This window comes from Spea bombifrons, chromosome 5, assembly GCF_027358695.1.
Source record: "Spea bombifrons isolate aSpeBom1 chromosome 5, aSpeBom1.2.pri, whole genome shotgun sequence".
NCBI classification, from domain to species: Eukaryota; Metazoa; Chordata; class Amphibia; order Anura; family Pelobatidae; genus Spea; species Spea bombifrons.
This window is the reverse complement of record NC_071091.1, coordinates 36,185,136-36,200,793: the sequence shown is the minus strand read 5'-3', so window position 1 is coordinate 36,200,793 and position 15,658 is coordinate 36,185,136. Positions and strand designations below refer to the sequence as shown.

General features: G+C 37.8%; 1 protein-coding gene across 2 annotated transcripts in view; it reads left to right on the top strand.

Annotated features, from left to right (window-relative positions):
• MYRIP (myosin VIIA and Rab interacting protein) overlaps positions 1-15,658 on the top strand; it is a 173,916-nt gene that overhangs the window by 63,044 nt on the left and 95,214 nt on the right. For both annotated transcript variants that reach the window (XM_053465992.1, XM_053465990.1), the window contains exon 3: positions 9,565-9,786. In XM_053465992.1, the coding sequence (XP_053321967.1) occupies positions 9,565-9,786 (222 nt within the window). The remainder of the gene's footprint in view (positions 1-9,564; positions 9,787-15,658) is intronic.

Sequence of the window (15,658 nt, the reverse complement as noted above, 5' to 3'; positions counted from 1 at the left end):
TATAATATCTGTTTTACAAATTATGTGTTTAGGTATTTAGAGTTGTTTAAGAACAGATTAATTAAAAACAAAAAACAAGGCATGCATATATCTACAGGAAGTTACACACCTCTGGAGATCAATATAAAATAACAAAAAGAGAGTAACGGGCAATAAACTTTTATGAGCCTTTGCTACCAAGCCCATGGGATCAGTCTACTTAATATATATTAACAGGCACTTAAGTAATCCACATTTGTAATCAGCACAGGTTAATTTCCTACTTGTTAGAGCTGAAGCCTGATGTTTACGGTACATAATTCTTTGTTTTATTTCTAGACCTGCTTTGTGATCGTAATTTTGAACCATGATCACAATATTGTCTTTGCTGTTTAGGTGCATAAGTTGTATTATAGGTTATGGTGGATTAATGTGAAAACATTAATTTTATACAAATATCTATCTATTGTTACTACTTTGATGGAGAAAAATGGCATTCTGACATACTAGATGTATCGCTATTGTGAATCCCCAATTATATTTACCTATTATTTGACTGCATTTGAGAGCCATTTGGTCATCTAGTCTGTCCATTTTTCCTGATTTAACCACTCACACCTCCATCAGTCCTTGGTCTTGGGAGATTTAGGATATCCATATGTCGGTCCCATACATGTTTAAATTCCATCAGTCACTTTTCTTTCGTATATCAGTGAGTATCTGACCAACTTGCACTAATCTATGAAAGTTCTAAAGAAAGGTTTCTGTGAACTAGTACAAAGATGTTCTTGAAAGTAACACAAATTGATGTTTGTAGTTTTAAAGATCAAGTCACATCTTCAGTATATAGAACTAGTTGAGGTCGTTCCCCTCAAGGAGATAGAAAAGCAATTGGTTTCAGCTTCATTTGTGTCACAAAAGAAAGAAACACCAAAAAATACATACTGTGCGTTTTTCTAGGTAAAGCACTGCCTGAACAAAAGGAGCCTACCTTCAAAAATAATTTGTAACCTAAATCCAGCCATTGCAAAATAATAATATTCATTTTACCATGTCAAAGAAAGTGGGGTGTCACTGTGGAATTCAGTAGTATCATATTGCTCTTTAAGCACTACAGAAATATGCTGTTTATTTGTCTGAGAAAAGTGGCAGACTAATTTGGATTAGAAAAAAAACTAAAAACAGATTAGCCATATTTGAAGAAAAAGAAAATACAGTTAACATATTTTGAAGTACTGCAACTTAATAATTTATCTATAGATATGTATTGAATTTTAAGTGCTGTGTTTTATTCATGGATGCTATTCTTTATATCCATAGCACGGGAGAGTCAAGGCTCATTTTTCCAAGCGGGAGGCCAGGCCAATTCTTGTAGTTTTGTATAGTTATAGTTAAGGGTTTTTTTTAGATACCTAGTTTAAGGCAAACTGTGCATCCAATCACATTATATAGTGGTAAAATAAATGTAATTTTCCCACATTATTTCCCCATAAATGTCAACGCAAATAGCAGATAACACTACTAAATATTTTTTTAAAAAATCCCCACCCCTTATCGAATTTATAAAAACATATATTGTACATCCATAAAGATTGCATTTATTTTACAAGGAGAGATATTGGCGTCGTGGGCACCTCAGATGTCACAATGACAGGGATTAGCTTTTGCAGCATGGTAGCCAGTAAATCATCCCAATAGGCAAACTGGCAATCTGTGCTTTCATTGTATTTACTTTTTTACATTGGCTACTATGGTAGAAAGCAGCCATATTAGGTTGCCTGCTCCATGGACCATCACTGCCTAATGTTACTTTCTATTCTTAGAGAACCTACCAATCAGTCGAATACTGACCTACAGCCTTTTCTTCTTCCCAGATGAAGCTGTCATGTTCAACTGGAAACCTTTCTCTTTTGCTGGGAAGGATGGCAGTCAGTTTGCTCAAGAGCTGATTGGAAGCCACCACCTCTCTACAGAAACAGATAGGATATCCCAAAGTGCCACATTTGAGATTTGTGGTTTATGACCATGTACCATATACATGGTTGGCATTGATAGGGTTAAAGGAGCAGTCTAGCATTTAAAGTGTCATTTTATTTTAAATGAATGCTGTAGTCTGTTTTTCATGAACTCCAATGCACTTACTACATGCAAATTAATCCATATAATCTTGAAAAAAAACCCACAAATATTGCATGCTATAGGTTGTTTACATAAATACATTTAAAAAACATTTATCTTTAGGGAATATTGTAGCATTTTTGGTAAGTAAACAAAAAAACCCTCATATACCTAAAAGATGTCCATACAATCAAAGTAACTTGATGATTAAAAGTGAGGTATTTCTGTATGAGGTCCAGTTTCATGATATCAAGTGCTTGGAAAAGCAAGTTATTTTGTAATGAACTGATCCTTGCCAGATACAATCATTCTGGCTGCATTAGCATTCCAAAAGCATAAGGCTGAATCCTAATTAGTGCTGATATTATTATGAGACATCATCTGGCCTCAATGCCTGTTTCGCTGTCTGAAACACAAAGAGTACAGTGCAGTGAAAATATTGCTTCAGACACAGTTCACAAGTCAGCATTTATCGGTGTCTGCCTGGCCACAAAGCCTTAAAAAAACATATTGGTTGAGCTGATATCATAGGTAATAGCTCATATATTTTATTCACTTAGACCATGGGCATAGGAGACATTCATTGAAATGTCTCTCGCAAAAAATATTTTTGCCTGTCCTTATCTGACATTCTTTTATATACTAAACATTGCTATTTATAAAATAGTTGGGGAAGAGACAATATCAAGGGGATACCAAGGAATTTCCCAGGGTAGCCTACCCAATGCTTCCCCAGAGTGGTTTAGTGAAGGGCACAGGGGGAAGTTAGCCCCAGTCAGTCTTTAGTGTGTGGAAGTGGGCATGGCTCCCCCTCTGCCTGGAAAAAGAAGACTGACTCAGGGCTTCACATCTGGGGACTCCATCTCAAGCACAAAGAGTTTAAACGTGCGATCAGAGACAATTCTGATCTAGTGTGTTGTGCTTAAGTTGAGCCTCATTCTGGAAAAGGGGCCACAGGACAATAACATCTAGTGGTCCCTTTGGAGTATACCCTACTGATATGTTTACCATATCATCCTTCCATTTGTATGTTTATCTATCCATCCTAAAGTATGGATACTGTGTCCATTTATTTTATGTGATGTGGAACAAAGGAGCATATTGAAAGGCTAAATTCACCAGTGAAGTGATGTGTATGTATCCAGTCAATGGTGGAGAGGAGCTCTTTTTAAAAAGCATAATTGATGACACAGTTGGTACTGCTTTTTCAACTATGTGTAAAATTAGTCTAAAGTACAAATTAGGGCAGGGTTATCAAAGAGTAATGGTCATAAACCCACTTTTTATTTCATCATCATTCAGTGAGCTGTGGAATTATTGTTGACAAATGCTGAGAACATTTCTTGTTTGATTCATGCCTCCTTTTAGAGAATCTCATTAGAACTATGAATTATTCTGTAATCACTGCTGCTATAGTCTCTGAGCTTTGTGCACATTTATTTTATGAGCAATATGAATAAAAGAGAGCCGGAAACATTTCAAGCCATTCTTTCTTCTTTACGGTTTTTAAATCTGATTTAAGTAAATAACACTAAAGTAAAATTGCAATTCTCAGATACGGTATAGTAAAGTAACAATGAAGAATGCAGATCAGAACCCTCATATATAGTAGACTTGTGCATTTGGATTCATACCAATCGCTAACTAACATAATTTTGGTAAACTCATTTTTGTATGAAGCTCCGAAAATGAGGCCAGAACCCCCAGCAAACTGGAAAAAAAAAAAAAGAAAAAACACTCAGAACTTTCATCCAGCGTTTGTGGGTCCACATTCACTCACACTCTCATTCTCGTTTGCTCTCTCAAAGTTTCCCTACCTTCTATGTCAAACAGTAGTCACAGGGGGGTTGTGCTTCACACGGATAGTAGTTATAAAAAATAAAGAAAAGCACAATGGTGTAGCATGTCTTATCAAGCACATGAAATAAAAAGCCAAATTATGGTACTCACAATTTATGGGGCTTAATGATTAGCCCCAAAATATGCGCTTGGGCGATATGATCTTTGCCTAGGGACAGTAGCGTACCTAGCGGGGGGCGGGGGGGCGTTCCGCACCGGGTGCCGCTCATCAGGGGGGTGCCAACTTGCCGGCACCCGGCACCCCTCCAGAGATGGACAGTAATGTCCGCCGCTGGAGGAGCAGGCTCGCAAGGGAGCGGTATCGGAGGTCTTTAACAGACCACCGGCTCCCTTGAGTGATTTTAAGCCGGTTCAAGGATCTCCCTTGAACCCGGCTTAAAATCACTCAAGGCAGCCGGAGGTCTGTTAAAGACCTCCGATACCGCTCCCTTGCGATCTGCGCGGCAACAGCTGTTGTGCGCCGGGGTTTGTTGTCAGATCCCGGCGCACAACACTGAAGCCGTGCCCACCGCTGTCCGTGCCCTCTGACCCGGAAGAAGACAGAAGAACTGAAGAAGAAGAGGAGCGAAGAGCAGGAAAAAGAGGCTGTAAGGAGAAAAGAGGAAAGGTAGGAAAGCATACAGTGAGAGTGGATTGGTGTATGTGTGTGGATTGGTATGTGTGTGTGGATTGGTGTATGTGTGTGGATTGGTGTATGTGTGTGGATTGGTGTATGTGTGGATTAGTATATGTGTGGATTGGTATGTGTGGATTGGTATGTGTGGATTGGTGTATGTGTGTGGATTGGTATGTGTGTGGATTGGTATGTGTGTGGATTGGTATGTGTGTGTGGATTGGTGTATGTGTGTGGATTGGTGTATGTGTGGATTAGTATATGTGTGGATTGGTATGTGTGTGTGGATTGGTGTGTGTGGATTGGTGTATGTGTGTGGATTGGTGTATGTGTGTGGATTGGTGTATGTGTGTGGATTGGTATGTGTGTGGATTGGTGTATGTGTGTGGATTGGTGTATGTGTGGATTAGTATATGTGTGGATTGGTATGTGTGGATTGGTATGTGTGGATTGGTATGTGTGGATTGGTGTATGTGTGGATTGGTATGTGTGTGTGGATTGGTATGTGTGTGTGGATTGGTGTATGTGTGTGGATTGGTGTATGTGTGGATTAGTATATGTGTGGATTGGTATGTGTGTGTGGATTGGTATGTGTGTGGATTGGTATGTGTGGATTGGTGTATGTGTGTGGATTGGTGTATGTGTGTGGATTGGTGTATGTGTGTGGATTGGTATGTGTGTGGATTGGTGTATGTGTGTGTGGATTGGTATGTGTGTGTGGATTGGTATGTGTGTGTGGATTGGTATGTGTGTGTGGATTGGTGTGTGTGTGTGGATTGGTGTATGTGTGTGGATTGGTATGTGTGTGGATTGGTGTATGTGTGTGTGGATTGGTGTATGTGTGTGTGTGTGGATTGGTGTATGTGTGTGGATTGGTATGTGTGTGTGGATTGGTATGTGTGTGTGGATTGGTATGTGTTTGTGGATTGGTGTATGTGTGTGGATTGGTGTATGTGTGTGGATTGGTATGTGTTTGTGGATTGGTGTATGTGTGTGGATTGGTGTATGTGTGTGGATTGGTGTATGTGTGTGGATTGGTATGTGTGTGTGGATTGGTATGTGTGTGGATTGGTGTATATGTGTGGATTGGTGTATGTGTGTGGATTGGTGTATGTGTGTGGATTGGTGTATGTGTGTGGATTGGTGTATGTGTGGATTAGTATATGTGTGGATTGGTATGTGTGGATTGGTATGTGTGTGTGGATTGGTGTATGTGTGTGGATTGGTGTATGTGTGGATTAGTATATGTGTGGATTAGTATATGTGTGGATTGGTATGTGTGGATTGGTATGTGTGTGTGGATTGGTATGTGTGTGTGGATTGGTGTGTGTGTGTGGATTAGTGTGTGTGTGGATTAGTGTGTGTGTGGATTGGTATGTGTGTGTGGATTGGTATGTGTGTGTGGATTGGTATGTGTGTGGATTGGTATGTGTGTGGATTGGTGTATGTGTGTGGATTGATATGTGTTTGTGGATTGGTATGTGTTTGTGGATTGGTATGTGTTTGTGGCTTGGTATGCGTGTGGATTGGTAAGTGTGTGAGAGTGATGGGTGTTATGCTGTACTATTTCCAATGTATTTTTCATTATATAATTATGCTCTAAAGTACATCATAACTCCCATCACTCTATACTGTTCCATACAGTGGCAGAGCTGGGAGACAGAGGCCTTGCACCCCCACCACAGGACTCCTGAAAGGTAAGTGAACTTCAAAGAGGGAGAGGGTAGATAGTTAGGAGGGGTAGATAGGGCAGAAGGGAGCGAGAAGGGGTAGATAGGGCAGAAGGGAGCGAGAAGGGGTAGATAGGGCAATCATACTCCTATCATGCCAAGTCTGCGAGTGCCTCCTGGAATCTGGGTATGCCTGGGCATGATAGGAATGTGATTGCTGTTAACAATTATATATATTATTATTTAATTGTTTTGTCCTATTTTGGTGTGTTACTTACTTTAAATAAAAGTGTTATATTTTTTATGGTGTGTGGGGGGGTCATATTCAGTTTCGGCCAGGTAGTTTTAAAGTGTGTGTGTGGGGGGGTGCCACATACAGGATCCGCCCCGGGTGCCAAATACTCTAGGTACGCCCCTGCCTAGGGATAGTCTTGCGTCGTACTCTTACGGTTCTTTTTGATGACTTTTTGGAACGTGGTACTAAATGCGAAATTACGAAGAAAAGGCAGACATAGTGCTTTCCATATGAAAGGTGCAATTAAAAGTATAATATGGTGTCAGTTATACTCACTTTTTGGTGAGCAATGTTGTAATTGCTCACTCCTTTGTGCTTAGGTGGTATGATCCCCACCAAGGATAAAGTGGTAGTAGATGGTTTTCCTGATAAAATATATAAAAGAGTAAAAACAAGTCCAAGAGCAAGAATAACTTATTTTAAAGAAACTATTCAAGCTGGTAATAAAACCTAGTAAACATATAAAGTAGCACACAATGCGTTTTGCCTAACAGCAGGCTTCCTCAGGGTGTGAAACAGAGCTCCTGGATTCATTTTCCTTTTATACATTATTTAAAATGTGTAAAATGGTGCCAACATGATGTCATAATCTAGGGGGCGTGGCTTAAAATGGTTAAACAATTGAAATTTACATATTTACAGAAATTAGCAAAATAATGATAAATAATTAAATTTGATAGACATTACAAGCAATATAGAGCTAGCCTATATAAGTAAAATGCTGTTTTGGCAGCTTGTATAGGTTTTAGATATTTATATATTCAAATCGTGCATCGCACGGACAGTCACCGGCTGACAGAGAGGGGAATTAAGGTTCCCTGCAGCGCTGCGGGGATCTGGATTCTAGTGTTATAATCCGATCTCTGTTTGAGGTCGCATTTGCTCTGAAAAAAACCCTCTTTTTATAATCAATAAAAATCGATTCGACTAATCGATAATGAAAATTGTTGACAACGATTTTCATTACCGATTATTATTGATTTTATCGATTAGTTGTTGCAGCCCTAAAAATTCATATGGGAGATCCAGCAGACACCATAACAATGTAAAGGGGTCAGAGATTGCAAATGATGGCTGGAGTGTCCTTTTATAGCTTACTACTTGTAATTGTAGGCTCAATATATAGTGATATGATTTATTCTGTACCACTGTAGGGCTGCAACTAACAATTATTTTCATAATCTATTAGTTGGGCGATTATTTTTTCCATTAATTGATTAATCGGATAAAAAAATGAATGTACATTTTTCATTTATTTAAAATAATTTAATAAACAAATTATGTTAAAAACAAACAGCAGAATAAAAAAAACTTTGATAAAATGCATTTCTTGTCTTTATTTCCCAACCTCCCCCCCCCCAGTTATGCACATTTGAGCCGAGGCTTGCCACACTGCCTCCCACATATGCCACTCCACTCTTCCCCCAGATATGCCACTCCGTCTTCCCCAGATATGCTACTGTGCCCCCTGATATGTCTTATACCCCCTCATACACCACTCCGTCCTCCCCTGATATGCCACATTGCCCTCCCTACATATGCCTTATATACCCTATATGCCTTATACCCCCAGATATGTCACTCTGTCCTCCCCAGATATGCCTTATACCCCCCAGATATCTCTAAACCCTAAACCCTAAACACCCCATTAACCCTAACTGCTAGATTGTAAGATCACAAGAGGGCCCACTTCTCTTTTTGTGTTTATGTGATTTTTAATTTTACTGACTGAATGTAACAGCGGTATGGAATCTGCTGACCCTGTATACATTTATATAATGTTAATGTCTGGCTCAGTATATAGTGATGGGAGTTATGATCTACATTAGAGCATAAGTCCCATCACTACACACTGAGCCAGGCACTGATGGTGGTACAGCATAACTCCCACCACTATTCACTGAATAAGACATTGACAATGGTACATCATAACTCCCATCACTCTCACACACTTACTTACATTTTCTCACACTCTCTCTTTCTCTCTGAATGTCTCCCTACCTTTCTTCTTTCACTTTTTCTGCTGCAGTTCCTTTTCCTCCTCCACCTCCTCCTTTTGGTTCTTCCTCTAGGCTCTTCTGTCTCCTTCCGGTGCGGGGATTGCGGCTTCAGTGTTGTGCTCCAGGATATGACATCAAATCCCGATGTACAGCATCAGTTCCCAGCTTGCATTGCAAAGGAGCAGGATCTGTATTAACAGACTCCCTCTCTCCTGATCAATTTTAACCCAGTTAGAGGGAGATCCTTGATCTCCCCAACATAGCCTGCTTCTCTAGCGTCGGACATTGTAATCAAAACCCACAGGGACCTCTAGGCACTTGTTTTGCACATGTGTACAAACATACACATAGAAATACATAAATATGCATTAACACCATATACGCTCCTACTTGTCAGGCAGTAGGAAAGCTGTTGACAATCTGATCCTCGATCATAGATCTACTCCTGGATGCCATTACCAGTCTTTAAACATGGGGTCGTCTATTTACTTTTTGCTGATGACATTGTTATTTTTTTTATTTTAGACGTTATTTTTCATTTCTATATAAAAAAGAGCATCTTATCTGCAGGGGTCTCACAAGACATTGACAGAAAAATAAAAATACCAATACAAAATATATTTCCTTTGCCCCAGATTTCTAAAAAAGACATACTATGAGGTTTTAAAGCACAGTAAAAAAGCATTTATATTGATATCCGGCATTCCCATTGGTTTTATACCCATAATATGAAGCTAAAAGGAAGGGGGAGGGTCAATAATGGTGTAAGCTTTTTATCATCTTTGAACTGGGAAAATAGCAGATTCAATCTTTTTTCTTTCCTTAATCTCGAGTATTTTCAGGATAAGAAATGTAACTGTGTTTTGTTATTTTTATTGACTTCCAACATCTTAACTTCACTTCTTTTAAGGTTCATTCTAGTTATATTTTCAGAGCATCTGCTTATGAGCTTTCATCAAAGCATTGATTAGGTGAATCAAGAATTTGTCAGGCCTCTTGTTGATATACTCTTGTAATTTCTCATTTCAGTGAACTACGACAAAAGCTAGACGAGGAAGGCAACAAATGTTCAATTCTCTCCAAGCAGCAAAAGTTTAATGAGCATTGCTGCATCCGTTGCTGTTCTCCTTTCACGTTCCTCATCAACTCCAAGAGGCAGTGTCTAGATTGCAAGTTCAACATCTGTAAAAACTGCAGCACCTACCAAAAGAAAGAAAAGGCCTGGGTTTGCAATGTCTGCCAGCAAACAAGGTAGTTTTTGCTATTGAACTGTTCTATTTGTTTAATGACAAATTATATAAACAAAATCATCAAGTGTAAAGTTAAAGATACGTGTGTTTTTGTACCATCCGGTGTTGACTGTTTTATGGCAGATGTTATATAATTATATAGCTTTTAAGTTATTTTTTCTCTCTTGACCTCCATTAGGCCAATGGCCTTGGTAGGGGATTAAGAAACAAAAACTGGCAGGATAAGAGGTTCGATAAAACAAAATCTAAAAGATATAAAAACACTATAAAAATGACAGCATTGTTTTATGTGTTAAATACTTTGTTGATTGCGTTTAATAGGCAATTTATGGACAAGCTAGAATTGCCTTGTGTAATAAGAGAACAAAACACGTTTCTGACTTTAAACCTACATTCAAGCTCGTTCAGCCTACATTGTTTTAATAACAGATCTGCATCCTGTGCTATTACAGTATAACATTTTCCCATCCCTTTACAAAGCTTTACTTCTCTTGTGAGAAAGCCTGTTGGGCAATGCACTATTAATGTCAATGAAAGCCCTCACTGTTGATGTTACATATGGGGATAAACGTTATTGGCTACTTGTGTAGGGTATTAGCTGCTGTGAACATTATTCTGGAGTTATGTCTTCTTGAACTAGGATTTAGTCTACTAACTAATCAGTAACATGAGAGGATATACATTTACTACATGTTATATACATAAAGGCGGTTCTTAGACAAAGTACAAAATAAATAGTTATATTTTGTTTAGATAACCTGATTCCACTTTGATCTGTAAATATTCATATACATACAAGGTCAGATGGCTCAGGTTGCGTTTTGGCATCCTTGGTCTACTTTCCTTGGAGCCAATGTGACTAAGCGCACAAATCTATCACAGGGGACAGTAAAGCAGTTTCTGTTCAGCATGTCTAGGTTCTGTATTCATCAGAAAAGCACCTTAATCAATTGTCAGATGTTCTCTGGACCATCAGTTGTTCAGTCAGGTAAACACTATATTAACATTCAGTTGATTTCAGGCTGTGATTCCTCATGTGTGTTTTAAAGTGAAATCATATTGCTTATAAATAAATAAACTGAGCAGTGGCATTTATTGTTTTCTATTGTAATAGATGTTGAATTCTCTTACTACATTTTTGGTGGTAATAAATATACCTCCATTTCCATCTAACAGGGGGCACTATTGTACTTAATATCTGTGTGGTAGATTTGAAGAGTTGTTTGTAGATTGTAATTGTACATCCTTACACAATCTGGTTTAATTGTGATGTTCGTGGAACACTAATGTATTTTTATTTTTCAATTTCAGTATGTTCTACTGTGTTAATCTTTTTAATAATGTTTTAATTACACTTAAAGACTGGAAATGTACTAAGAATTAAGGAAATTAAGGTATGGGACCATGGGGTCTATGGATTTATAGTTTGTTTTAAAAATTCATAATAACAAAGACCTACATGAATGTGCGCTATTACAGTTGCTCTCAACAGTTTTATTTAGCAGTAGAAAAAAAAAACATATCTGAAGTCATATCACTCAATATTATCTTGCTGTGGTGCTCTGGAGTGGCAAAACAGCTTTTCCAAGTAATTTTTTTGTATGTTTTATAAATAAAATGTATTTTCTCAAAAGTCAGATCTTCTGTGCAATCCTGTTTTGCCACTATATATACACTATATAGACAAAAGTATTGGGACACCTGACCATTACACCAACAGGGCCTTTTATGACATCACACAACATTTGAGGTTGAGGTCTGTATTTTGACTGTGCCGTTGCAACACCTGGATTATTTTTGTTTTTCAGCCATTCTGTTGTAGATTTGCTTGTGTGCTTGGGATCATTGTCCTGTTGCATGACTGAATTTCGTCCAAGCTTTAGCTGTCAGACAGATGACCTCACATTTGACTCTAGAATACTTTGGTATACAGAGGATTTCATGGTCAGCCCAATGACTGCGTGGTTCCCAGGTCCTGTGGCTGCAAAACAAGCCCAAATCATCAACCCTCCGCCACTGTGCTTGCCAGATGGTATGAGGTGTTTGTACGGATATGCTGTGTTTGGTTTTCGCCAAACTGGGGCTGTGCATTAAGACCAAACATCTCCACTTTGGTCTCATCTGTTCAAAGGACATTGTTCTAGAAGTCTTCTGGTTTGTTCAGATGCAACTTTGCAAACCTAAGCTGTGCTGCATTGTTCTTTTTAGAGGGAAGATGCTTTCTTCTAGCAACACTTCCAAAAAAGTCAGTCTTTTTCTAATCGTATTGTCATTGCCTGTGGAGTCTGAGATGTAACTGGGACGTCCACTCCTGGGAAGATTGGCAACTGTCTTGAATGTTCTCCACTTTTGAATAATCTTTCTCACTGTAGAATGATGGACTTCAAATTGTTTGTAAATGGCTTTATAGCCCTTCTCTTGATGGGTAGCAACAATTGCTTCTCTAAAATCAACGTTGATGTCTTTCCTCCTTGGCATTGTGTTTACACACACCTAAATACTCTAGACTAGCAAACTGCTAAAACGTCAGCTTTTATAGAGGTGATCACACTTGCTGATGATCTCATAATCAAGGGCATTTGATTAGCAGCATCTCTCTTCTATTTAGCTTTTTAATTCCTTTAGAAGCAGTAAAGGTGTTCCTAGTTTTTCGCACATGGCCTCTCCATTTTGGCTTTATTTTTGTTGAATAAATCATGACAAGGTGTAATATGTCATGTGTTGTATTTCCCTAATTTTTAGACCTGCTACGGAACGGATGATTGATATATGTAAAACCATAGAATTTGCAGGACTGTGTGTGTATGTGTAATATATATATATATATATATATTTATATTTGGTAAAGACACAATGGTTATTAATAATAATAATTAATGGCAATGTTAATAAATGGGTACAAAAATACATGGGAATATAAATATTTATAAATAAATATTTAATACAGCTAAATGGTTAAGAACAGTCAAATTCTTCTTGAGCTATCTGAATTACAAAACATGCGCAGGAAGTATACTCTTGCTTACACTTGGTTTCTGCAGATGCAACCAATGAGGGAATATCCATAAGAAGTCTCATTTTGTAACCCCAGTAACTAATGAATGCATGTACCAATTTACATGCTGTATGATACATATGAGTCTATGTAAAAATAGACTCCAATATGCATAAAAACACTTTTGGGGGACTAGATTGTCCCTATCAACTGGTTTTGTTTAAATTAAAGTAGGATTTTTGCTGAACACTGAAAAAAGATCAGGTAACCATGACCACAGATTATGGCAAATCAATTGATGGGTATAGACTTGCTTTCTTTAAAGCAAATAGAAGCTGCATAGTGTCTCAGTCTACATGGGAAGACTCATCCCTTATTTTGTTTGGAAACATACATTATTTATTTGTTTGATATAATGCATATTAGTGAACAACAATTAATTAAAATAGTCATGTAACATAAAATGGTAGATACTAATATAGGGAATGTTTGCAGAAGATTAGTATCATTATTGTGGTTAGGTTAAGGAACCGCGTTTTACCATTTTAAAAATGTTTTAATAATCCGTTCTCACTGACCTCAAATAAATGGCATTCCTTTACAGAGAAGATCACATACAGTAAATAAATAAAGTTATTACGTGCAAATAAGTAATTCTTCAAAATTAAAAAACACATATAGTGTAAAAAAGTAAAGATAACTATAAGGAAAATGCAAGATAATGGTTCCACTCACAAAATTGGCTACAAACTAAAATGTGGAACTACGTATAGATGCTCCATAACAATCCCCAGATGCTTCATAACAATCCCCAGATGCATCAATCTATGTAAGATGAGCAGTGAACCGAGGATGGGATACAACACTTAAGAAAGGGATTTAATAGGTATAATTCACAATAGCTGACATCGTAATCCCTACAGTTCAAAGATGGAAACAGGCAGGGTGAGTCGATTGCACGGTTTCGACCACAGCTCTAAATGCTGTTGGCAAATTCAGCTACGGAATCTCTCAATATATGGCACTCTCTTACTTTAATTCTAAATTAGGTGAGACACGAGATCAAAAGAAAGAAGGTGAATGAAGCTTGGTCAAAATAGTTGGTGCATATACACTTATGACACCTTTAAAATAAGTCTACCTGGTAGAATATCCAGTAGTGAAAGGGGTACAAGAAGCACTCATTTTGTGTTCTAGAAAAGACCATTTTGTGATAGAATTGTAACAGTGTGTGTATATGCATTTGAATGTGTGAGTGAAGATGAATACCCTGCATACACAAGCCAAGGTGGATACACAGATATAAAGGTAGGATGTGTTTTTAGTTCTAAGTGATTTTGAGAATTAACTTGCAATATTATAGGCTACACATGGACTACAGAAGTATGATAAACTGGTAGATGGCAAGAGTTGGACCAAGGGTCGTGGTAGCCAAGTTAATGCATACTGTGGTACAACCGTCCAGGTTAGGAAATAATGCTTTAGCAAAGGGTTTATAAACCCTAGTTTATAAAGTAAGAAACCCAAGATCTATATGACAGGGGACATGGGGGGGGGGCAAATCCCAGCAATCACAGACTGTCCTGGTGACATGATGAATGATCTCACATGTTAAGGGTCACTGGCTCTAATCCTGTGGTTCACACTACTAGGCTCACTTCTGACACTCTAGTACCATAAACTAACACACTCTACATGGTAACATGATACACTAACACACATACACTCATGATAACACCATACACTAACATACAGTACGTACATACTTTTAACACCAAACAGTAAGATTCACACACAGCATTCACTAATACCATACACTAACACATGCACACAAAGAACACATTAGAGCCACGTAAGGCATGTCTATTTGCCTGATCGACCTCAAGTGGAGTTTTACATGTTATTCTTATAACTTTGGAGATTATAGTATCTTTGTAATGATCTGGAAAATATAATGGTTCTTAAAGATGTGCTATAAAGTAATAGACTAATTGTTATGCTTTCATCACAAAGAAAGACAATGTTTCAATACACTCATGAACACATTGAATATCTTGGTTGCTTTATTTCCATGACACTGAACCATTTTCATGTGTTATCACCTGTGTAGATTAGTCACTACCTCTGTATATTAGGCATCTGTGCAATGTCTTTTTTAATGAAATCTGACTGCTATTGTTCACTGGGTTTTCTAAAGACATAATCAGTGTTGTTTGTCTCCATAGCTTGACTAATGATAACAAATTGGTTTTTGCAACAGCGACTTGGTGTTTTTATGCTTTCTACGTATGATGTCGGCATTGGTGATATGCTCAATAAACTCCGTAAATTGAGATTGCTGTCCTCTCCGCCTCTTAGTAATGAAGTAACTACTTAATAAAATGTGTAAAATGTGTAAATGGTAATGCAAGCTTTAAATTGTTAGTTGTAGTCCTTTCAGGGTTCTGACATGGGCTAGTTTTGGAGGGCAGAATTTCAGCCTCAAAGATTGAGTTATATGTGTAATAAAGTAAACAAAACACCAATGAAAAAAAGCACTTATGGATACAATTCAAATGTAAAAAATAGTAAAATATATAAATACATAAACAGCGTGTGTAGAGTCTTTTGGCATTATGGTTCATCTTATGCATCAAGATGTGTTGTGTTTAAAGTCCTGTAAATTTAAGTAGCTTGCATACAATACCATACAAGATGCTAAGAAGCAAATCGTAACAGATTTTCTGTGTTTCACTGTGTAGTATGTGTGTAACACACTCCCTCTTACACATTTATATTCTCACACACACAAACATTCATGTTCACAAACACATTCATGCTCACACATGCACACTCATGCACACACACGCCCTCACGCACTCTTGGACATACACATCCA